At 35.1% G+C, this 25925-nt stretch overlaps 1 protein-coding gene across 3 annotated transcripts in view; it reads right to left on the minus strand.

Annotated features, from left to right (window-relative positions):
• GABRG2 (gamma-aminobutyric acid type A receptor subunit gamma2) overlaps positions 1–24930 on the minus strand; it is a 107323-nt gene extending 82393 nt beyond the window's left edge. The window contains exon 1 of one of the 3 annotated variants that reach the window (XM_025434768.3): positions 24390–24930. In XM_025434768.3, coding sequence (XP_025290553.1) covers positions 24390–24499 — 110 coding nt within the window. In that variant the 5' untranslated portion in view covers positions 24500–24930. The remainder of the gene's footprint in view (positions 1–24389) is intronic. The other 2 variants (XM_025434767.3, XM_025434766.3) reach the window with 2 other exon arrangements.
• Positions 24931–25925: the final 995 nt, after the last annotated feature.

Consider the following 25925-nt stretch of genomic DNA (forward strand, 5'->3'; position numbering starts at 1 on the left):
GATTCCTGAATCAAAATCTTTAACAAATCTTTAAGCAATCCATATGCATATTAAAAGCTGAGAATCAGGGACCGCTGGGTGGCTTAGTGGTTGAGTGTCTGCCTTCAGCTCAGGGAGGGATCCCAGGATCTGGCTCCCTGCAGGGAGCCTGCCTCTCCCTTGGCCAATGTCTCTGCCTCTCTGTGTCTCTCATGAACAAATAAATAAAATCTTAATAAAATGAAATAAAATTTGAGAATCTCAGTCACAGAGTGTTTAAACCAGTGGGAAAGGTGTGTGTTTGTGTGTGTGTGTGTCTGTGTGTGTGTGTACACAGTGGGCTCTTAAAACTATATATTCCCAGGTTCCTATTCCTACTTTAGATCTTCTGAGTCACCATGCTGTAAATTAGATTACTTTTATTTTCATGTTTCCAGTTTTATGCATGATTTGAACTTATGCATGATTACCAACATGTAATAAGTTCATGTTTATAATCAGAAACAAAAATTGATTTTATTTAGAAAAAAAGTGGCTTAGAAAAACAAAAGAAATATTTGATAGATGATCAGTAAGAGGTTTCTCTCAATTATATAAAAGATTATAAATACTTGAATTTTGGTACATATTTTGTATGTTGGACTCTGACAAGTAACCATGCAGTTTATGGAATTTTAAATTTTAATCTATGCATTTTGGATTCCCACAAATTCAATAAAGATCTGAGTTTTGTAGGAGGAAAAATCTAGTCACTATCCGAGGGTAGTATAACAGCAAACATATAGGTAAGATATAAAAACATTTGTCTTTTTGGGTATCTTAAAATGCATTGATATTTGGCATCTTAAAGACAGAATTTACATTTTTTTCTTTCTCTGACATAGATAAGTAGTAGAATTTTTAAAATTAATAAAAAATTCAAAAAATCATTTATTTTCATGTTTAAACTATTTTTAAATAATCAGTATGTCATTCTTTTATAACATTAGTTTCAGTAACATTTTTTCTTGGTACAAGTTTTAGTTTTATTTTATATGTACAATGACTTAAATACAGGGTATTTTATATATCAAAAAAATCTCTCAGGAGATCTGTCAGTAAAATGAAAGTTTTTTTAATTTTTTCTATTAAAAATTCCTCTTCATTTGACTTTCTGTTCTGTTAGTATCACCTCTACTGTGAATCTCTACTGTTTATATAACATAAATCTCTATTCTTTCCTTTTTCTACTCTTACAGAGATTCTCTTCTACCCCAAATTCTCATCAGACCATAGAATCTGTTGAGAATCCTCAGTCCAAAAGCATCAGTAACAGAAGAATGTGTTGTTCCTTACATCATGTTGCCCAAGTTTGTTAAATTCCAGAAACTTGGCCAAACTCCAGTATGTTTGCATGTATTGTCCTTCCTGCCTACAGTCTTTTCTTGTCTTCACATCCCAAATCAATAGTTGGCATGGTTTATTCCTTCTTACTTTCTTTTTTTCTCCAGATTTTATTTATTTATTTGACAGAGAGAAAGAAAGGGGGGTGGTGGTTGGCACAAGCAGGGGAGCAGCAGGCAGAAGGAGAGGGAGAAGCAGGCTTCCCACTGAGGGCGGAGGAGCTTATGTGGGGCTTGATCCCAGGACCTCAGAATCATGACCTGAGCCTAAGGCAGATGCTTAACTGACTGAGCACCCAGGTCCCCTGCCTTCTGACTTTTCAACACAAACTTTACCTTCACATAAATGTTATCCCTTAATAGTTTTATCTAACTTTGTCACCCACCCCACCCTTCCTATGCTCTAGCCAGTCCTTGATTGCTTCATAACATTTGTTACAATGTCTAAGTATTGATTTGTTTATTGTCTGCCTCCATTACTAGACTATAAATTCCACAACAGCATGCTTAATTAAGATGTGTGGAAAGAATAAATGTTCTTGCTAATTTGTTTTCCTCAGGTAAACCATCATACCTATGAAAGCTGCTTTTCAATATACATTATGTCTTCGGAATAAATTTAAGGACTTTATGTGAAGGGGTGCCTGGGTGGCTCAGCAGTTGAGCGTCTCCTTTGGCTCAGGGTGTGATCCCAGGGTCCCACATCAGGCACCCTGCGTAGAGCCTGCTTCTCCTTCTGTCTGTGTCTCTGCCATTCTCTGTGTGTCTCTCATGAATAAATAAATAAAATCTTTAAAAAAAATACATTTTTAAAAAGGACTTCATATGCATTCTCCCACTTAATCCTTGAAACGCTGCTATTTCTATAATTATCCCCATTTTGCCAGCGAAGAAAAGCAATGATATTTACCAATAGTCGCTACAGTTTACCAAAATCAAAACATTTAATCATTATGCTTTAAAAAAGGCTTTGAAAAAGAAATTGGATCCAAGGAATCTGCTACTGTATATTTCTAAAAAAATAAGATCATCCAAAAATAAATGGTTGCTCACACTCATTTTCTTTTAGGACAATAAATTTGTTTCTGCCTGAGCTCAATAAAAGTATGGTACCTTTGGCACAAAGTTAATAACATTCCAATTTCATAAGCTTGCTATTGCAGATAATCAATAATTTGATCTCCCCATACTGAGGAATAAAAATAGAGCTCACAATTTAACTTCACACATGTGATAAATCATCTTACACTTCTTCTTGGCTTTGAGAGCAATGCACACTGCAGGGGCAAGGCCTACATATCAACCAGTTCATTTTAAAGATGTCTTCCAGCCACTGCAAAAAGCAGATTTTGGTAGAAAATGTCAGAGCAGGTATGAAAGGTGAGTATATGTCCTAAAGGACACAGGGAACCCATGATCTGATCATGGGAAGAAGGGACCTCACTCTGTATTGTCCAGGACTAGGAGCTCTTACGGGACACTGTGATAGTTTGTGAACAAGAACATTGGGGCACCAATTATTCTTTCACACAGAGGCCTACGGGATTCTATACATCCCAGTAAGGAACCTCACAGAACCTGTTAGGAAAGATGCTCTCTGCTTATGTATATATGCAAAAAGGGGAGACATTCATCAAGGATGTAAACCCCAAGTATCAATTTTAATAATGAATTGTCCTGCTTATGAGGACTTCCTTAGCTCTTACCAAGTTCAGTTTTTTAATATTAAGTTAACAGCTATCAGGCAGCCCCAGTGGCCCAGTGGTTTAGCGCCGCCTTCAGGTCGGGGTGTGATCCTGGAGTCCTGGGATTGAGTCCCATGTCGGACTCCCTGCATGGAGCCTGCTTCTCCCTCTGCCTGTGTCTCTGCCTCTCTCTATGTCATGAATAAATAAATGAAATATTTAAAAAAATAAGTTAACAGCTATCGGTAAGTATGTTTATTTGACTGAGTCAAATATTAGACATATATATCCAATGTGTAAATGCAGACTGTTTATTAGAATCATCAATGATCCTTATCAGATTACCGTCTGTGGGATTTTATTACCTAAGATAAGTTTCATTGCAAGTATCAGAACATTTAAACTAAATTGGGAGGCACTGGAATATATAATCATAAAGTCTAAAGACGATGAACTTCACGGTGCTCTAGATAGCTTCACAACTATGTATTTAAAAACTCAGATTCATTCTATCTCACCCTTCTATCCTCCACAGTGTCAGCTTCAACCCAAAGATGGATTGACTATGCAGTCAAGAGATACTAACAACTCCTTATACCTCTATGACTTCTTATTTACATCTAAGAAAACAGAGAGAAACTCTTCCAGAAGTTCTCTCTCAAAAAGAAGAAAAGTCCTCAGAAAGTCTAATCTGTGCATCATGAGCCAAATACATATGAATTCATACATATGAAATTTAAATCTATGGCTAGAGGATGAGATTATGTTAATTATTTTGGTCTAATTATCTATCCTACCATGAATATCTAAGATGGATTCAGCTTCTCAAAAAGAATGTGGACTTCACAGATACCCAATAAAAATTGGGATAATTAATAAAGTGAGGAGGGGAAATGTGGAAAAGGCAACCACAACACTCATTGGGGTTAAGAGGTACACAGAAAAGAGCCATCAATGTGAAGTCTAGGGTTATCCCTGAAGTCCATTTACCTTAGGTTAGCCATCCTACCAACTTGTGTTGTTTGTTTTAACCATTCTTAAATAAAAAGTGGGAGAATGTGGAGCAACTAGGACTGAAACACTGCTGGAAGGAACATATTTTGGCATTATCTGTTAATGATGATCATCCATGTTCTATATCCCAAAAAGTTCATCTCTAGATTTATTTTAAAAAGAAACACATGCACACATGCACATGTCTACTCTAAGACTTGTACAAGAATGTTCATAGTTGCATTATTAGTAATAGATAATCCAAAAACATAATCCAAACAGGTATGAACATAATCTAGAACAATGGAGTAATAAAATATAGCATATTCATATAATAAAATATTATACAACAATACAAATTGGCGACCTATTACTAACTTCAGCAAAATAAATCTGAAAAATAAAAATTTGAGCAAAAGGTGCTACACATACACACACGCTATGCTAATGTTTATATGAAATTTAATAAAAGGCAAAATTCAACCACAGAGCTGAAAGAATAATGGTTTCTTTGGGGGAAGAAAAAGAAGAGGAAAATGAGGAAGGAGGGGAGGGTGTTTTCTAGGGTGCTAGCAACATTTTATTTCCAGTTGTGGTTGGGATTATGTGGATTTTGTGATGATTCATTGAACCATATTTAGGTCTTTTGTACTTTTCTACATTTTACTTCACAACAACAACAACAAAAACAAAACATTTCAGAGATCAGGTTTAGGTGTGAGTGTTAAAAGTAGAACATTAGGTTCCTAAGAGCAAGAAATGTTTCTGTCTCCAACAGTGTCATTTTCTGAAAATTCGTCAAGTGCCTGGCAGTTGACAAGACATACAATGAATACTTTCCAAAATCTGGATGAATCAATGAGAGTATGAGTTATTTTTAAAAATTTAATGTTTGTGAAAATTCACCTGGTAAAACTCACTCTTTAAAAATATACATATATAACAATTATAGCTAATATTAAAATGAACTGCCTATATAACCTGCCATCACATGATTGTCATCACTCTCTTCATTAAATGCTAAAATTCCTAGCCTATAAAAAACAGGTAACACACACTGAAGATATTTTTGAGAGTTAAAAAGGAACAAAGCCGAGGTTAACCCCAGAAACCAATTCTAACCCCCAGAAACCAACTGTCTCTGTTAGTTAGAATAGAAATTAAAATATTGATGCTAAATTGTGATAGGAAAGAAATGTCAATGGATACAAGAATTCTTATAATATAAATAATAATAGTTTAATGATAACAATGATTATTAAACTGGCACATTCCTAATTCATCTCTCTCTATATAAAGCACTTTTATGTGATTTTTTACTAAGTGATAAAAATAACATTCTTAGTTTCTTGTCATGTACACTTTGTCATAGAGTAGCAGCTATGGCTTCAAACCTGAATGATCTTTGGATACTGAGACAATTCACCTTGCACACTACTTTTAGAAGGAGGTGGGACCATAGCTGTGTTGTTCTCATGCAACAATTCTTTTCTATGATGTAGGAGAACTTGGCCACTTCACTTGTATTATTACTGGATTGTGACAACATGGTGATAAAGTAGGCCAATATAATTTGGAGGACTGTTCTCCCTCATTCTAGAAACACACATGGACTTACTTTGCATAGAGTTGCTATGTTCTGACTATGGAAAAATAAGACCAACTTGAACCACAGAAATATGTATGCTATAAGCTAGTGTCAGAGAAGGATGTAATTTATTTTCTGTCAAGAAATATTCCAAGAAGGAAATATTTTGTATTTCTTCCTTTATCTAATGACTATCATTCACTAGGAATACACAATATCCAGCATATACTGAATGTTCAATACATTATAAAGATGAGTCGTTCTTACCCCTGCTGCATGTTATAATGCCATAGAGAGCTTAAAAAAATGCCAGTGCTGAATGCTGACCTCTTCAAATACTGAGTTAAATGAGGTAGGATGGGACCAAGACATTGGTATTCAACTAATTCTAAGGTACAGTCAGAATTAAGAGCTGGTGCAAGAGAGTATAATAGAGTTCTTGGACTTTCTTTTCCTCAAATAAGTATCACTTTCATGATTGCTCTCAAGCAAGTCAAATATCACTTACTAGTGTTTCATTGTACACTGGGTGTTCAAAATAGCATCATCCTCAAAATTGATGTCCTATTAAAATTATCTCATATCAGTGATTCCTGGAACTTAGAACACCTGTCTCTGGTAACCAAGACGGTTTTAAGTGTCACATAGGAATAGCATTAAGACATTGAAGCACATAATTTGAATTTTTTTCTCTGTTTAATTTTCTTTCAGCACATTCAATTATATTAAGGACAGTGTCTCCGTTTACTTGTAATTTGTCTTTAACCACATTCTCCAACTTGCTAACCTACTTTCTAAGGAGAACAACAAGCTCAGCACTTCTAGTAGAAAATAATATATAATTAAAATGTGATAACATTGTACTGGTTTCATTGTATTTACTTTGCAGCTGTCTTGTATTATGAAAACTAAAATCTATTTTCCAGATTTTATTACTCTTATTATTAAATGTATTAAATGAAATAATTACTTTAAAAAGATACTGGTTTTGTGAAAAATTTAAAGTAAATAAACGATCAGGTTTCACTTAGATGTGGCAAAAATCATGAAGGTGGCCGGATTTTGGAAACAATGCCTTGTAAATTTAGATTTCTTGGTCCTTCAGTTAATTGAGATTCTTTTGTGCACAGCATAGTTATAGATGGAAAGAAGTAGAAAGTTCAATGCTGATATCAAAACACCTTTCATCTATTTGAGGAAACAAATACCTGAACAGCTAGAAACAAGAAACACTGAACTAACAAGGCAAGGCAATAATAAAAACATTGTCACATGGTAGACCATGACTAATCTCTGTCTGCAGTACATCCAACTTGATGTGAAGGTGTGCCTCTGCATTTAACTATGAAATCTCAGTTTGTATAGTAAGGAGGATAGTTTTCTGTAGAACATAAAACATTTTGAAGAACTAATACAACTTTGATCTCTCTTCTAGTAAAATAAAAGGTCACACATACAAGCATGAAAAATTGTTCTCATATTTTCAAGGGCACATGTGTGGATAGGAGAACTTTTGTGTATTTTCTCCCAAAGGTTAAACTGTTCCAGATTTAGGATAGTTAAAATGTCACTGAAAACCAGTGTACAAAAATGAACGCTGATTCTATTGTATGCAATATCTGCATATATTTAGATGTTTATTCAAATATATTAAAAACTCATTATCTTTGGAGCCTTTCTATGGGAGCAGAAAATGAGATATTTCAATTTTGTTTTAATATTCGAAAGTTTTGGAAAAATAGAGCTAATTTATTCAGGTGAGGTGGCTGATTGAATTTTCACTTTCATGTGGAATTTTACCAACATTTATACATACATCTGAGCGATCATGATTCTGGAAATATTCTCTTGTTTCTTTATTTTCTAAAATTGCACTATAGTCTTTAAGTTCAAGTCAATACAAATTCCAAATCTGTCTCTGTGGTCATGACTACTTCCAGACTACTCCTAATATTTTCATTATTTGGTTTTTCCTGCCTAAAACATTTTTTCAAAATCAAAGTTTTATTAATCACTTTAAAAATTTAATCAAGTTTTGTCTCATCCTTCAGCTTTTTTCCTCCTCAGTTTCCCTACCCCTACTATGTGTATCTCAATATAATGTCAATTTACATAATTAGGAATTGTAAATTCTCCAAATCACAGAACTGTGTTTATTCATTTGTTTTTATTCACAAGCCATCTTCCATGAACTAAACACTATCTTCAGTACTCTTTGCTTATGAGAGTACGGTAGACGTTAACAAAAAAAATTCTATATTGAAAATGAGCATAAATAAGCACTCTATTGATGTATTTTAGAAAGTCCAAAATTACTTCTGTGCTTAGAATCCTGGAAAAATGTAAAAGAAGAAGAAGTAGTAGTAGTAATAGTCCCAGTGGACTTTGAAGTCATCCTAACTCCATCCCAATTTAAGCACATTTTAAAACATTATGCCATCTCATAGGTAAATTAAAAATTTCATAGAAAATAAACAGTCTGTATCATTTATATATTTAGAAACTTAGATCCTGTATCATGCAATAAGGCTAAAAGTTTTAAGTGATAAGGAATTCATATCATGTAGAGTGCCTTAATGTAGTAACAAGGTCACTTAACTGCCTTTTCTAGGAAATGTATTATTAGTTTTTTTCAAGAAACTGCAAGTTTAGTGCATAAATTACAAAAAAAAGGCTCCCACAGAATCCATGCTTCTTCCTACAAGTTCCATATCAGTATTCTTTCCATTCTTTCCAGTATCCTCAGGTACCTAATCACCACGGTGTCAAAGCAAATTGCATTACTGACTACTATTTCAGTGGTAACACTACTGATGTAAAGATCCTGACTAATTCAATTAAGAGTACAATCTCAGGCCAAAAAAAAAAAAAAAAAAAAAAACTTCTATCTGGAAAAACTTAATATGATCATTTTGTGTAAGCATTCCAGGAAAAAAAATATCTAGATAATCAATTTTTAAAAGTTATTATTCCATAAGATATTCAATTCTCCAATGCAAATAGGAATGAGATTACTGAGTAGTATGTATGCAGGAGTACCTTTAGCCTTACACAAAATTGCAAGTTTTTCCTCATTTTTATTCCTACTAGCCATGGAGAGTTCCAGTTGTTCCACATCCTTACCAACACTTAATCCTGCCAGTATTTTTTTATTTTACCCATTCCGATAAATGTATAGTGGCATCATAATGTACATTTATATTTAGGGCTAATAACATTGAACTTGCTTTTGTGTGCTTGACACATCAATAATTTGGATGGATCTCAAAGGCACTATATTGAGTGAACTAGCTGATTCTACTTAAATACTCTTGAAAAGAATAAAAACTATACTAATGAATAACAGACCAGTTATTGCCAAAAGTTAAGGGAAGGGGAAAAAGGTGTGACTACAAAGGGGGGGGTATGAAGGAGGGGTTTATTTGAGGGAGGGGGTGATAGAACAATTCAGTATCCTGATTTGGGATAAGGAATTTAAAAAATTATGTTTGTTAAAATTCTTACAACTGTCTACCAATAAATGTCAGTTTTGTTCTATGTTAAAATAGATGTTCTATGTTAAAAATAAGACATATAGCTATTGTACTGTAAACTTAAATCACTGAACTTTTGCAAATATTCTTTGTTACAAGATTTTTGTGAAATTTCCTGATACTAAAGAATGAGGTAATTGAGTCTAAACATTTAAAAATCTCCTGGGGAGAAAGGCATTTTATTACTGAAACGGTACTGTGGTTTCCTTTTAAATTGCTAGCTACATAGATGTTTGGATCTCTTTCAGCCTTTTAGATGGAATATTACCTTTCATGGTTTTCTTGCTCACAGATTAAGTTCAACAATATATTTTATGGATAGGAAATAAGTATACTTTTGTTAATACTCTCTGAGAATCCTTTAAAATCTAAAACTCAGTCATCCAAATAACTGCCCCTAAATCATATTAACTTGTAAATAAGAAACTATCTTTGCCATTTCTTAGATATGAAGCATATAGCTTTATAAAAACATATCTGTTTAAACACATTAGTTAAATATAGTACAATAATTCCATAACAATAACATAAAATAATTACTACACTTCAAATAACTGACAGAATAACTCTTAATCCTACTAAGATTTTAGAGCAAGATGTAGAACAATATTATATATAACTCTAAGGAATCTTAAAGTAAAAAATTTAGTTAATTGTAAGCAACCGAAAATTGGTAGGTAAATTGCAACCCTCACCATTCCCGAAATCACAGAGGCACATGTCTTCCTTAAGAAAAAAATAGATGTATTTTTATATGAGGCATTTCCCCTTATCTGGATTACAATTCAAATTCTCCACTAAGGCTTCAAGACCATGGAATAGGAAGCAGCTTTCTGCCTCCCAAATCCTATATCCTGAATTTTGATCCTTGGTCACTGTCCTCCAACCATCTGGGCCTTTTTAATTTTTAACTTAAAAAAATTTTTTTTAAAGATTTTATCTATTTATTCATGAGAGACACAGAGAGAGAGAGAGAGAGAGAGAGAGAGAGAGGCAGAGTCATAGGCAGAGGGAGAAGCAGGCTCCCTGCAAGGAGCCCCATGTGGGACTCAATCCCAACCTCTGGGATCATGCCCCAAGCCAAAGGCAGACGTTCAACCACTGAGCCACCCAAGCATCCCATCTGGGCCTTTTTTTAGCTCCTAAAACACACGAAGTTCTTACTCTGCTCAGGGCCCTTGCACTTGTTGTTACCCATCATGAGAACAGTCTTCCCTTCAATCTTTTCATGGTTGATTTTTTTTTTAATATTTACATAATCTCAATTTATTATCCATTAGTCAGAATGGCCTTTACTGATCATTCTACCTAAAGTAATTATATACCACACTTTCAATTATTTCTTCAACTTTTACCTCTCTTTGAAGTTCATTTACTGTTTGTCCCTAGACTGAAAGGTCTAAGATGATTAAGATATCTCCAACTCCCATAGTGCCAAACAAGTGTTAAGAATGCAACAAATAGGGGATCCCTGGGTGGCGCAGTGGTTTGGCGCCTGCCTTTGGCCCAGGGCGCGATCCTGAAGACCCGGGATCGAATCCCACATCGGGCTCCCTGCATGGAGCCCCTTTCTCCCTCTGCCTGTGTCTCTGCCTCTCTCTCTCTCTCTCTCTGTTACTATCATGAATAAATAAATAAAATCTTAAAAAAAAAGAATGCAACAAATATTCAATTAATGGCAGGAAGACAAGAGACAAGGAGGAAGAAATTTTTCCACTTTGAATTTATTTTCATTCCACATTTAACATAGCACTTTAAGTTCAAGAAGAGTCGGGCAATGACATCTCATGTTAGCCTCTTTCAAGGAGAAAATGGACAGACTCACGTGGATCTGTGAGTTTAAATAATGATTGGGTGTGAAATATATATCTGGTTACACAGTTTCCTTAAATCAGAGGCAATAAGTGAAAAAATCAATATAAAAAGAACCCTGTTTATATATGTATATGTGTGTGTATACATATTAGTGTTTTGCTTTTAAAAGCACATTTTTATTCTAGAAAATAACTTCCACAAGAGCAAGGACTAGGTTTGCTTCATTCAATGTTTTTCAGCAACTGCATATTACCAGGAACAGAGCAGCTAGGAACTAAACAAATTATGATTCCCAAAATAAAGAGGAATTAAGAAGGGCACCATTCAGATTATCTAAACCAGAGTATGTAACCACTATGTCCAAACTTCTGTTTTATGTACATTTTTCTGATAAAGTTCATTGATATTTAAACATCTACTCAGCACGTGCTTAGGAGATTAATCTTATTCTCTTGGACTTCAGACTCTAAATAATGAGAAAATCTCTCCCTAAGCGATTCTCTAAAAAGTTTACTTCGATACTCATTCATCAGAGAAATTGAGCTACATATGGAAATTATAGCAGATCTACAAAAAGGAGCTCCTATCATGGGCTGTGGAAACTCTGCCAAAGGCCTGTTGACTACAAGCATACTTGAAAAAAATCATGTTTCAGGGAGTATTTGATGACCAACATAGCCTGGGTTTTACGGCACTGAGTTGATTTTATTTGCTGTTTATTATATAAAAGATTTTGGTGAGATGACATGTGGTGTGACTGGAAAGTTTTCTTTTGCTTTTCCATTTCAGTAGGGTTTTATTATTGGATATTTTTTCATGTTTTCAAATATAATAATTGAAATAGTCAAATATCATTCACTATGACTGTTCCTTTTTAGCCATGAAATAGAAAGATTTATAATAAAATTATCTCTCAATCCTAAAACATCTCACTGATGAAAATTCTATACTAAAGAATTTCAAAAAGAATTTAAAAATTTTCAAAAGAAAATGGAAGAGAGCTAAGAAGCTCTGAAAGTAGTATCTCTAAAGGAAATAGGAAAATGAAGCTAGCATCTGAAAGAATCTAATAAAATATAGTGTGACAGTAGAGTTTTGTCCAATGAAGGATTGGAGCTGACACACGAGAGGTTGTCAGGGATACAAATCATGAAGGACCATATTGGGTAATCACATGCCCAGTTTGCCTGGGAAAGTTCCAACTGGCACCTGTGATCCTGACACAATTATTAATTATACCCTCTTTCACCATTTTGCATAATAAATATATAGTATATTACTTACAAGTCTAGTTAAGACAACTGGATCTTATGGTAGAAGAGGAGTTATTACAAATATTTAAGATGGCAATATAACAACCAATTTGTATTTTAGAAAGTCATTCTGAAATGAAACTACCTTTATTTGCAGATAACAATATTGTATATAAAAAATCATAAGGGATCTATGAGAACTATCAGAGTAAGTTCTAGAACAAATATCACAGAATGTAAAGTAATATACAAAATAAATTGTTTTTCTGTATAATAAACATTTAGAAAATAATTTAAAGTATATAATTTGAAATAAGACATAAAATACTTAATAACCTTAAGAAAAATGTGCAAAGTGCCTACATTGAAATATACAATAAATTAGTGAGAAGAATTTAAGAAAATCTAAACATATTGAAAGATAAACCATGTCCATGGATTAGAAGACTTAACATTGTCAAAATGTCAATTTCTAATTTGATCTATATAGTCAATACCATTTCAAGGAAGACACAGCAGGACATTTTTGTTTTGTTTTGTTTGTTTTTGTATAAGTTGACATATTTACTAAGAATATATAATGACATAAAAGATGCAAAATGGTCAAACCAGCTTTTGCAAAAGAACAACACTGATGGTTGTGTTTCATATTCATTGCCTGGTTTCAAGATTTACTGAATGGCTGCAATGATCAAAGTCACAGAGTACTGACATACAAATAATCTAGTAGATCAATGTAATGAAACAGATATCAGAAATAGACCTAGACATACATGCTAATAACATTTTGACAAAGTTTAAAAGAATGTCAATAAGGGGATCCCTGGGTGGCACAGCAGTTTGGCGCCTGCCTTTGGCCCAGGGCGCGATCCTGGAGACCCGGGATCAAATCCCACATCGGGCTCCCGGTGCATGGAGCCTGCTTCTCCTTCTGCCTGTGTCTCTGCCTCTCTCTCTCTGTGACTATCATAAAAAAAAAAAAAAAAAAAAAAAAAAAAAAAACCTTAAAAGAATGTCAATAAGAAAAGGAAAACTCCTCAAAAAATTGGGTTAAAATGATTGGGTAATTGTTGGGGGGAATGGATTTCATTCTCCAATGTATTAAATGAAAATAATAACATATTAAGATGGATATTAGAGCTAAAAGGGAACGTTATAACTACAGAACCTCTAGAAAAAATATGAAAATATTTCTACAAACTTGGAGGAGGCAAATATCTTAGGACAGAAAAAACACTGACCATAATAGAAGCAATGACAAATTGTACTTTAAACATTTTGCTCGACTAAATAAATTAGTAAATAATAGGGGCACCTAGGTGGCACAGTTGGTTGAGTGTCAGTCTCTGATTTCAGCTCAGGTCATGATCTCAGGGTCATGGGATGGAGTGCCATATCAGGCTCTGTGCTAAGTGGGAGTCCCTTGAGATTTTCACCCTCTCCTTCTGGCCCTCCCCCACTCAAGTAAATAAATAAATCTTTTAAAAAGTAGAAAATAAAAAACCTTAAGAATGGAAAAATATTTTTACTACATATATCTGACAAAGGGTTTTTATCTAAAATTCATAAAGTACTCCTACAAATCAGTAATAAAATCAATCAAAACAAAACAAAACAAAAAAACCTGAGGGGCTCCTTGGGTGATTTAGTTGGTTAGGTATCCTACTCTTGATTTTAGATCAGGTCATGATCTCGGGGTTGTGAGATCGAGCCCCACATCAGCTCTGCACTAGGCATGGAAGGTAGTTAAGATTCTCTATCCCACTCACTCTGACCCTCCCCCACCTGTTTGCACTCAAGTTCTCTATTCCCCTTTCTCCCTTTCAAAAAACCCCAACAGAACAAAAACACCAAAAAACCTGAATCGGTACAACTTTACTCCCACTATTATGGTTTAAATCCAAAAGACTTTATTTACCAGCCTCTGCAGTGTCCCCAGTGATTCATATCTTCCTAGTATTCACACCTTTACCTAAACCTTTCCCACTAGTATCAGGATTGTTCTGTGTTACTAATGCCATATGGCAATAGTGATGGTACATAATTATAATATTATATTACAAAAGTCTGTGGCTTCTATCTTGGGTGTTCTCTCTCTCCTTCTCTTTTATCTCTTTTTCCACTCCACCTCTCCATCACCACAGAGAGACGGCCAGTGAAGAAAATGGAGCTTCCTGCCAATATAGTAGTGAGCTTGGGAATGGTTTGTCCAGCACCTTTAGGGAACTAGGGCCCTGTTCAACAACTTGATTGAACTTCATTCAACTTCATTGCAACTTCCTGAACCAGAATCATCTAGCTAAGTTACTCCTGGATTCCTGTTCTTGGGAACCTTGTGAGGCTTACCAAACATGGGGGATTTGTTGGTTTTTATTCTTTGGCATTTTTTTGATGTTTTGGATATACAGAAATAGATAACTAATGCAAAGGCAGATCACACCTAAAGTTGTAAGGATTTGCAGCAACTTGAACTATCACATATTAGAAAACTGTTCTGATAATTTCTTATAATATAAAAATAAATTAATTCTATGTTCCAGCATTCCAACCAAAAAAATGATAAGTCCAAAGCAACATCTGTACAGTAATGTTCATGCCAGCTTTGTCCAAATTGCCTCAAACTAAATGCATCAAGAAGAGAATGGGTAAACATGCTGTAATTCATACCATGGCATTCCTAACAATAAAAGGAAGTCATGATATATCCAACATGTGTATCAAAAACAATATGCTTAGTAAAAGGAGCTAGGCACAAACTGTTGATTTCATCAATATAAAGTTCTAGAACAATAGAAAAATAGTCTGTGGTGAGGAAAAAAATCACAAGAGAGACTATCAGGAGAAGGGAGGAAACAGAGTAGAGGTAGTTAATTGGAAAGGGGCACAAGAAAGGTGTGATGGAAACTAATATATATTGAAAACCAGTGTGTGTGTTTATGCATATGTATATAGGAGTGGTGGTTATACTTAAAAAATCATCTAACTGTACATTTAAATTCTGAACAATTTATTACATTTCAGTTATGTATTTAAGAAAATATTTGACAGGTGAAATGTCTCTCTGCTGTGTGGTAAATTAATAAGACAGCAAAACTGGCATCAGAAAGGTACTGTAGGTGACTGATTTAGTAACCTAGGTGACAGATGATGTCGAGTTTAATTCTATCATCAGATCTATTAGGCTCAAAGAAAAATGAAGTTAGTCATGACCTTCAATAGTAAAGTATTAGCTTGGATTATTCCCTTCCTCATTACTCTCCAGATTCAACCTATTGCTTCCATTTCAGATTTAATACAGATGTTGCCATCAAGAGTAACAATATGGCTTTGTTCTGAATAATAGGTTGGGTAATTTTGCTCAGAAACTCAGACAGTGGTTTCACACTATCTCTGGAAAAAGATCCTTCTTTGCATATCATTAAGGAAGCTGTCTTTAAGAAGTTCTATGTGTCAGCATATATTTTATTATACAGAGATCTAATCTACATATGTTAGAAATATTAAGTTTACAGTAATGATCTAAAATGAATGATTGTTATAGGCATTCTACAAACAGAGACCTCTCCCCTATTTTCTTCTCTTACACACCTTAAGATAGGAGACTGACAAATTAGAGAATTTGTATTGAGAAAGTCTCTCCTGCACTGTCCCAAAATTTTCATTTTACAAAGGTAGAGAAGATATTTCTGCTTCTAGGAATATCCTCAGGAAATAATGACTCTATAGTATTAATAAAAATAATAACAACAAATACAACATATAAGGGATGCTACCGTGTATCAAGCCCTTATCATGTATCATATCAATTACTACTCAAACTTATGAAGAATTGTTATTTTCTTTTTTTTTTTTAATATGAAGAGACTAGGTCTATATGAAGGTGACTGAGGGCCAGCAAGTAATAGATAGGAATAGGAATTTAAATTTTGGTCAAGTGTGGCTCCATAGCTTACAGTCTTTTTTTTTTTTTTTTTAAGATTTTATTTATTTATTCATGACAGTCACAGAGAGAGAGAGAGAGAGAGAGGCAGAGACATAGGCAGAGGGAGAAGCAGGCTCCATGCACCGGGAGCCCGACGAGGGATTCGATCCCGGGTCTCCAGAATCGCGCCCTGGGCCAAAGGCAGGCGCCAAACCGCTGTGCCACCCAGGGATCCCTCTTTCTTCCTTTTTTAAAAGAAAACAAATTTCAGAGAAAATAAAATGCAATTTACATTATTTAATTAAAAATAATAATTAAGCACATTTTAGAGGCAAAACACTTCTCTAAAAACCTAGGTTATATAAATAGACAAAACAGTGTCTCTGCTTTTATCAGTTCTGTCTTCTACTGAGGGAAACAAAATAAAAAGTAACAATGATAAACCAATAAGCAACAGAGTATAAAATTATCTACTTAATTACTGAAGGCTCAAAGTATAAGGAAGAATAAAGCATAGATGAGAAAAAGTGGAACTGTGAGTACAAAGTTGAGTGTTGTTTGCAATATTACACTGAATAATGAGTAATATCTCACTCTTTGGGAAGATAATATTTGAGCAAAGACTTAAAGTAGATGAATTAGCCAGTGGATATCTGGGAGAAATACATTATATTGAATATACTATCCCTGTTGTTATGGCCAATGTCTCACCACAGGGAAGAAATAGGTGAGGATTGTTAGACTCTCACTTAATATAAATGTAGAAGGCTACCAAGAAGATGCAGAACTTTTTAGAGAAAGCTAAAAACCAGTCATGGGTTCCTTTTATTTCACCCACCATGTAGCCACATAATAGAAGTTTAAGGATTCAATGAGAAAGGCATTCTTGTAGAAAAGGTTATTGGCCTACAAGTAGAAAGAGCTGTGCAATTTCCTATTCTCTTCCTCTCATGGAGATATTTGCACCACCTCTAGCTTAAGGCAATTAAAAAAGTCAGGGCACCTGAGTGGCTCAGTCAGTTAAGCATCAGCCTTATGCTCAGATGATGATGCCAGGGGTCCTGGGATCTAGCTCCACATCGGGCTCCTTGCTCACTGGGGAGCCTGTTTCTCCCTCTCCTCCCTGGTTATGTTCTCTCTTACTATCTCTTTCTCTCTCTCTCAAATAAATATAATCTTAAAAAAAAGGAAGTCAAGAAATCCACTCATAGATGTCTACCATGATGGAAAACTAACAAGGACAATTACTATCTCTACCCCAAATAGAAAACTTGTATAACTGCTTCTTGGTGCTCTATGAACACAAAGTAGACAGAAAACTCTTAGGTAAATTTGGTCTGTATTCTCTATAATCTGAGCAGTCCAAATGAAGACTATAGCCTGATTCTTTCCTGAAAATGTATAAAGGTAAATAGGCTAGTTTGAATAACCCCAAGTGTGAATCTGAATGAGAAAGACCTTCACTTCCAGAATCTAACAGGCAGTTTTGCTGAGTCCATCCGTCAGTCCATTCATTCTTCCATCTTTCCTTCCTTCCCTCCTCTAAACTAGATGGATGTCAAAAAACAGTCATGTTGGAATCATTTTTAAAGTTATCTATTTGGTGATATAATTCTAGGAGAAGATCTGAGTAGATGTATTTTGGCGTGGAACTGAAGGGGTATCATCTGACATCAGCCATCATATAGCATAACGCATGTCAGGGAATATTGCAATGCTGGAGTTCCCCAAAAGTGTAAAAGAGAAAGAAGATTATCTTCAGAGAAACCATCCAACCCCCCAATGAAAGAGTAACTCAGCATTTACATATTTGTTACACAGATAACACAACTTAAGAATTTTCTGGTCCGGGCAGTCTGGGTGGCTCAGCGGTTTGGTGCCACCTTGGGCCTGGGCGTGATCCTGGAGACCTGGGATTGAGTCCCACATCGGGCTCCCTGCATGGAGCCTGCTTCTCCCTCTGCCTGTGTCTCTGCCCCTCTCTCTCTTTCTGTGTTTCTCATGAATAAATTTTTAAAAAATCTTAAAAAAAAAAGAATTTTCTGGTCCTTTAATTATCTTCTTTCTCTTCACTCCGATCTCACAAAAAAAGTCAAGAGCAGCATAATAAGAGAGAAAGAAAAGCCTAACAAAAAAAAAAGTGTCAGACTAAAAGAATCTCAGGTCAAGCCTGATCAGAGAATAGAAGAAAAAACAAAGCAAAACCCAATGGGAGATTGAAAGATGAATTTAGATGAGAGTTTAATACCTAAAATGAGATTATTTTAAACTCTAAAATAGAAAACTTAGAAGATTGGGGCACCTGGGTGGCTCAGTAGTTGAGCATCTGCCTTTGACTCAGGTAGTGATCCCAGGGTCCTGGGATCCAGTCCTATATCAGGCTTCCTGCGGGGAGCTTGCCTCTCCTTCTGCCTGTCTCTGTCTCTCTCTCTGTCACTCATGAATAAATAAATAAAATCTTAAAGAAAAAAAAAAAAGAAAATTTACATGATTTACTTTAGATATTTTCCAGGTATAGGGAAAAGAGATCAACAGATGAGGTTTGGAGAAAAATATCATTTCTAAACTATATCTACCTACGTGTACCATGATCAATAAATACATTATTGGGAAATTCAGGCAGATTTTAAGCATCATCAATAAAAGACATGAAATTAAAGATCTACAAAAATCCTTAGAAAAAATGAAAGATGAAATCAAAGCAACTATATTAAAGTAGAAATAATATTATTGCTTTGATATCTGGATATCTCTATCTTCGGTACATATATATATATATATATATATTTTTTTTTTTTTAAGATTTTATTGTGATGCCTGGGTGGCTTAGCAGCTGAGCATCTGCCTTCAGCTCAGGGCATGATCCCCCGGTCCCTGGATCGAGTTCCATATCAGGCTCCCTGCATGGAGCCTGCTTTTCCCTTTCCCTCTGTCTCTGTCTCTGTCTCTCTCATAAATAAATAAAACCTTTAAAACAGGGAACCCTGGGTGGCACAGCAGTTTAGCGCCTGCCTTTGGCCCAGGGCGCGATCCTGGGGACCTGGGATTGAATCCCACATCGGGCTCCCAGTGCATGGAGCCTGCTTCTGTCTCTGCCTCTCTCTCTCTCTGTGACTATCATAAATAAATAAAAATTACAAAAATACTTTAAAACAATAAAATAAATTTTAAAAAATAAATAATATTTTATTTATTTATTTTAGAGAGTGAGGGCATGCACACACATAGCCAAGCAGGAGTTGGGGTAGGGGTGCAATGGGAGAGAGGGATGAACTCTGCACTGAGCATGGAGCCCTACATGGGGTTCAGTCTCATGATACTGAGATAAAGACCTGAGCCAAAATTGAGAGTTTGAGGCTTAACCAAATGAGCTACCCAGGTGCTCCTATTTGCAATATGTAAATATTTACAGTTGACATTTTTGATCACCTCAATCATATAAGCAACTGCTTGATTAACTTTGGTATGAAAATATCAAAGTGCATAAGCATTAATTTTAGAGGAATATGAAGTTATAACCAGAAATTGGAGCCTCATTTTTATCTGAGAATATTTGTATGCACATTCTTATTCTCTCTCTAGTCTCATGAGTTTGATAAGGAAGATAGTATTTTCTTTCCCATAACCGTAGGGAATAGATATGGAGAAATTAAAGCACTAGTTCAAGTGTCCTTGCATATTAGTTGAGAGCAGGATTAAGACTTCTCTAGTCACATTCCTAGGGCAATAATCCAAATTACACAAGTATAACCAGCCTTTTTCTTTCCAAAGGTAAGAAAATACTTGGATTGTTTTGAAATATAAAAGGCCTCTCCAGTTGACTTTACTGGGAGGGTTATTTGCTATTCATTTCTCCCATATTCTAGAGAATAAATATCCTTTAAAAGAAAATAAAAAGCCTTAAGTTATACATTAGTGGCTTAGAGTAAAAATAAAATTTAACTCCCAACCATATTAATCCTTATAGTATTATGATAAGAGTGCAAAAAATATGGTAATAATTCTATATCATTATAAAAATCATTGTATAACTCTATAGATAAAGTGCCGTGTAAACGCTAAATATGTAGTGCTGATATTACACTTTCCACCCATTAATAAGGAAAACCATATGAATACCAAATAACATAATAGTGGGGAAAACAAGAATGCTTTTTAAGCAAAGATCCTTTATAATAATTGAAATCCTGCCATGAACTCAAGTTTGGTTGTAGAACCAGTCTATGTAGTGAGACAAAAATATGTATCTGTTACCCTTTAGCCACAAGTATGTGTATTTAAACTGTGAAAATTCTGTCTTGGAATGGCTAGGAAATTGTGACAATGACAAGAAGCCATAGCCCCTACTATTATATTTACAACAAAGATAAAGTCTTCAAAGTTAGACTTAATTTCAATTCGAAAAATTCTTGACATAGAAAATTTTCAAGTGTGTAGAATGGAGATGTCTATGACTAAATATTCTGTAATTCAATTATTTTGAGATTATTCTAAATGAAGTCTAAGATATCCAAAGAGACATTTATATAACTTTTTAATTAAAAGCCAATTCTTAAATTCCTGCCTATAATCTAAATGTTTTATCTAGAGGATGGTGGGCAGCTGGAGTCTGAGAAATACTGGGTGACAATATTTCTTTTCTTCTTTTTTTTTTCCAGGTAGATGTTTGTCTCAGGCTAGATTATTTGAAATGCTGTATCTACAACTAAACAATTAAGTATGCTGAGGAAATAATTTAGAGTAAAGTTGTATGTAGAGATTAATTCTGTTAATTATTGTGATATTGAATCACAATATCCCCTCTACATGTGGGATCATAGCCTGTTAAAGTTAAAACTATGAAAAAAATTGGTTATGGGATAAAAAAAACTTTAGCAGCTCACAAGAAAAGTCTCCTGAAGCATTTCTGTTGAGGCAACAGATAAGAAAATATTTAGAAATCTTTAACTCAAATTTCTTTTTTAAAATTCAGTGCTAGCACTTCAAAGTAAGGGTTAGACTGAGTATCAAAAAGTCAAATAAATCTCCAATCTGTCCTTGAAAAAAAATTCTTATGTTATAAAAATCTTATTCTAATAGAAATAAAAGTATATTTACTTTTAACACTTAATTCCTGTTTATTCTAAAAATTTTTCTGTTTTATCTCTAATTCTTCTTGTTAAGGTATTTTTACTCTGAGATGGGATGTAGTTACATTGAAAGAGTTTATAAAATTGTGAAATTTGTTTTAAAACCTATATGTAGAACAGTTGTGCATGGGGTGTATGTAGTTATGAATATAATTACACACGTTCATACATCTATGCATATTTATTTTTCAGCCAATATTTCCTTATACATGAGTTGGGTTTATTAAAATTCTTTATAAGTAAGTATTCCTTATTCTTTGTGGTTTGTATAATATACCCAATGATTTAAAAAAAATTCTGTATGTGAAATCGACTCATGCTCAGTTGAATAATGAATTAGCAATAATCAATGCACTTGTAAATATTAAATATGGTGATAAATAAACTTTTGGAAATCAGCAAAGTAAGTAACACTTTTCTTCAATGTGTAGTCTAGAGTATGTTCCTGAATTCCAACTCAGACATAATGATTCAGAATCTTTCAGTGTATGGTTCAGTAATCTCCATTTTAGCAAGTTTTCTATGTGACTCTTTTGATAGTACTATATACAAGATACAGGACAGTTTATATAACTTTGAGGTTCAGAAATTAATATTTCACATATAAGAAGAGGTATTAGCTAGTAACATCCTCATCTCAATGCTTTATATCCTTCCTCATTTTATTCTTGTATAAAAACAATAAATTTAATCAATTTAATAAAGGAAAGAAACTTACTCTGCAGTTATGTAAATGAAAAAGTCAATGAAATCTGTTTCTTTAGTTCCTCTTCAACTTTCCACTATTTACCCAAAATGCCTCCTTTAAATTGATTCCTAGGATCCCACATATTCCCAGATGTCCTTCTTTAGAATCAGCTTTAGACCTCAAAGCTTCTATTTCCATTCAGCCCTATTCAGCCACTCTAATGGCTTTTTTTTTTTTTTTATGGGATTGCAGCAAACTGAAACTCTGATCACATTCTCTGCACTAAATTGCAATGACTCCATTCTGTCTCATTTCTGAGAAAATGTGAAAATCCTACTGGAGAGTCTACATGACACATAGTTCCATTATTCAGAGCTATTTACAAAGCTCATCTAGGCTATTATGCAAAGAATTGAAACATAAAATGTATCACTAAGCTTTACTTTTTATATAATATTGGGAAAAAAAAGTTCAAGCTGTGGGAACAGAAAGACATCTTAAACATGATACTATTATGAATAATAATAAAACTACATATCTTTCCATTAAAATAAGGCCATTAGAAATAAATAATAATGTATTCATCCATTTAGTTCAAAAATTGTTTACTAAGATAGGTCTTTCCTTTCTACTCATGTCTATTTCCCTATGTCCTGTCTAGATTTCAATCCACAGGTTTCATAAATGCTAAGAATATGAGAATTATTTTCTACCCATAAGCAACTGTCAACTAACTTCTGAAACAAATTAAGAGCTACACATGTTAAACAGAAAAATATGTGTGAATTTTAAATTAAAAAAATGTTTTTCCAAGATCCCACTCAAATGTATTGCACATGAAACATTTCCAATAAAAGCCTGTCTCCACTTCTAAGAAACCTACTTAATTTCATACTCTTAATGAAAATACATTCTATCTTAAAGTAAAGGAGAAAGATATAAAAAGTGCTGAAATAATTAAGCAGACCCTATCTCTGCTTAGAAACTTCAAAAAAAAAAGCTTTCACACTTGTTTTCCTGGGTCTCTTCTTAATCAAAAATCTGCATCTCCCATTACCAACCCTAGGGAATGGAGGACCAGAGAAGTTAACTAGAATTTTTAAAATAAAATAATAGTTAAACCCCTAATCCTTTTTATTTCCTTTTGTTACAATACTACATAAGAGTGTCAACTCCCATGAAAACCTTAGGGCAATGGTTTGATTTCATCTATAGCTATTGTTTTTCTCTTCTTTTTTTTTTCTTTTGAGGAGTGGGGGTTATGAGACTAATTCTTATAGAGCTTTATTTCAAAATGACAGTATAGAAGAAAGCAAGAAATGTAGTCAACCACTAACTTGCCTTTGGTCCTGGCTGGATATCCTGAGGGAATGTATGTGCGTGGTACCATTGGCTGTTTAGGTGTGTAGATAATAAACTGTAAGTGGGGAGGAATATTCCCCTGATACTTTTGGTGCAATGAAGTTCAAGAAAATTTAGGTGCAAAACACTTCAGAGCACACACTAGCTCAGGGTTTTGGGGAATTCATTCCCCCCATGTTTTCCATTTAGTGCAGCAAGGCTTTGAGACATCGATGCATAACTTCACAATTTTGCTTAACATTCACCTGGTTCAGCTTATTTTTCAATATTGCAGTAAGACCAACTCTTTTCTAGTCATATATCCTCTATGCATCATCAGCTACATTCTCTACCCCAAGCCCCCTCCCATCTTCAAGGAGGGGGTAGGAAAATCGTAATAGGGCTCCCAGAGGTCATTAGTGCTCCTTGACTCCGTTGGCCTTTGGTCTGTACTATAAGGATGTCCTGTGTAGAATTAGATATCCTATGGGGCTAGATAAGCTTTCCTTTCGGCCCTAACCAGGACTGCTGTCCCTGGTGCTGAACCATGTTTGCCCATCAGGGAATCTGCTGCCGGGTCAATGGGGCTCAATAGAGAATGCCCAGGTGCAGAAACAAGCAATACTTTGCTGTACAGAAACAGAACCCCTCCTCCACATACACACACATATGCACACAAATCTCCTATGTGTTTGCCAGGATCCCATTTGCAGTTTTCTCCTCCAGACCCCCACCCAAACGCCTCCAACATGGCCTCAAATCCCAGCAAGTACCAGCACAGCCCACCTCGACATCAAATTGCAGTATTATCAAAATGCTAATCCCCAAACACAAAGTCTTTATGACGTTAGCTTTTCAACTCTAAAACAAAACAAATAAAATCCAATAAATTAATAAATAAACGAAAGTGACCTTCCTCTTTCCTCCCTCTCTTTTCTGCCCTATATTTTCACAGTCCCCTAAATTATATCCCCATATCCTAGAATAGTGTTTAAAATCTGGGTGGTCTCCCTAGTTCCACATCCTTACCCCCTCCCCCACCTCTCCGGAACAAAACAACGCTGAAAACAGCACATCTTACCCGGGATAGAGCGATAGCAGGAGCAGAATCCACACCGTCGTCATTTTCTGTGAAAATACAGGAGTCGAGTATTCTGAGCTTCCTGTGCTCCATATATTTGTCGAACTCATCTTTTTTTTTCCTCCTCTGCCTCTAGTCTCTCGGTTGCAGAAGAATCCCTCCCCTTTGTATTATTATTATGCTTATGATCTGATGGTGGCTCCCCCCACCTGCCTCTAGTAGGTCCGGTCACTGGAGAGCTGTGTTGCCACCAGCTCTGGAATTAATATTCAGGGGGCAGAAATAAGATCAGCACAAACGCTTGCAGATACCATCAAAGCGTCAGCTCTGGGAGCGGCTTCCAAGTCTGGGGGAATAATGTATTTGAGGCAGGGGGAGGGTACAGGGAGAGACGCACACCAAGACAAATAAGGGAAAGAGATGCGCGCACACTCTACACATACTCATGTCCCTCACACTCACACATACTCCTACTGGTCCTTCATTTTAGGTCTGTTTATTTGTTTGTTCTGTTTTGATTTTTTTTCTTCTAGAAGAGGAAGGCAGGACTAGGGCTGTGTGTGTGTGTGTGTGTGTTTAAAAGAAATTTTAAAAATCAAAGTGTCTCTGCACGATTAACTATCACGCAGATTAACTATGAGGTCAAAGTGGAAGTGATGCTTGCTGCTGCAGCACAAATTAACACATGCGTGGTGTCTTCCCAGTGCTTTTAAACTCCTTACTGCACACACAAGCATGGAAGGACTGACTTTCATGGGGGACAAGAGATGCCCTAACAAGCTGGTAAACTATATCACCATTGACAGAAGGCTTGTATCATTAGATCTGCCAAGAATCCTTAATAAAATCATGCAGTCTTACAAATCATGATTACACTGTAGGGGGAGGAGGGGCAGACAGTGTGGGGCGGGGGTTGGGGGGAACGGCTGTTTCTCTGTAAAGCATCCTGTAGGGAAACAGATTTGGTGAATTTTCAATTTGAATGAAGAGAGAAAACATTGATAGAATTAAAAGACGTGAAAAAATCCCATACTCCCCAGGATTTACTCCCTTTTCTGTTCCCATCCCCAGTGAAAATATAAAGACACAAACTACTTGAAGGTTGAAGAATATAACTGCATCAAGATAGCTGCTTGAGTAGAGAATATAAACCACAAAATAGTGGCTGCTTTTTTAAGACAGTTGGACAAAGAGAGGAGGTCAAGAGGACATTTAACAATATAAAAGATTGCTATATGGGGATTGACTTTTTTCACTCTGCTTGGTGACAATCTTGAAAATTTGTGGGGTAGATGAGTCGTGTTAGCATGCTTCCTTCTTGCTTAGAATGTTACCATGGATACTGATACATGGGAGATATCCTTCTGTACCATCCTAGTTCATCTGCCACAGAGGAAACCCCATTACTCATCATAAAAAGGAAAGTGAAAGACTGTTTCAAGTTTTCTGTAGGGTCTAGACCACAGCAAAGATGTTCATGGAGAGATGGTGAAGAGGACAAATCAAACCCCTTGCCGGTATAAAGCAGGGAGTCAT

This window comes from Canis lupus, chromosome 4 (genome assembly GCF_003254725.2).
Source record: "Canis lupus dingo isolate Sandy chromosome 4, ASM325472v2, whole genome shotgun sequence".
NCBI classification, from domain to species: Eukaryota; Metazoa; Chordata; class Mammalia; order Carnivora; family Canidae; genus Canis; species Canis lupus.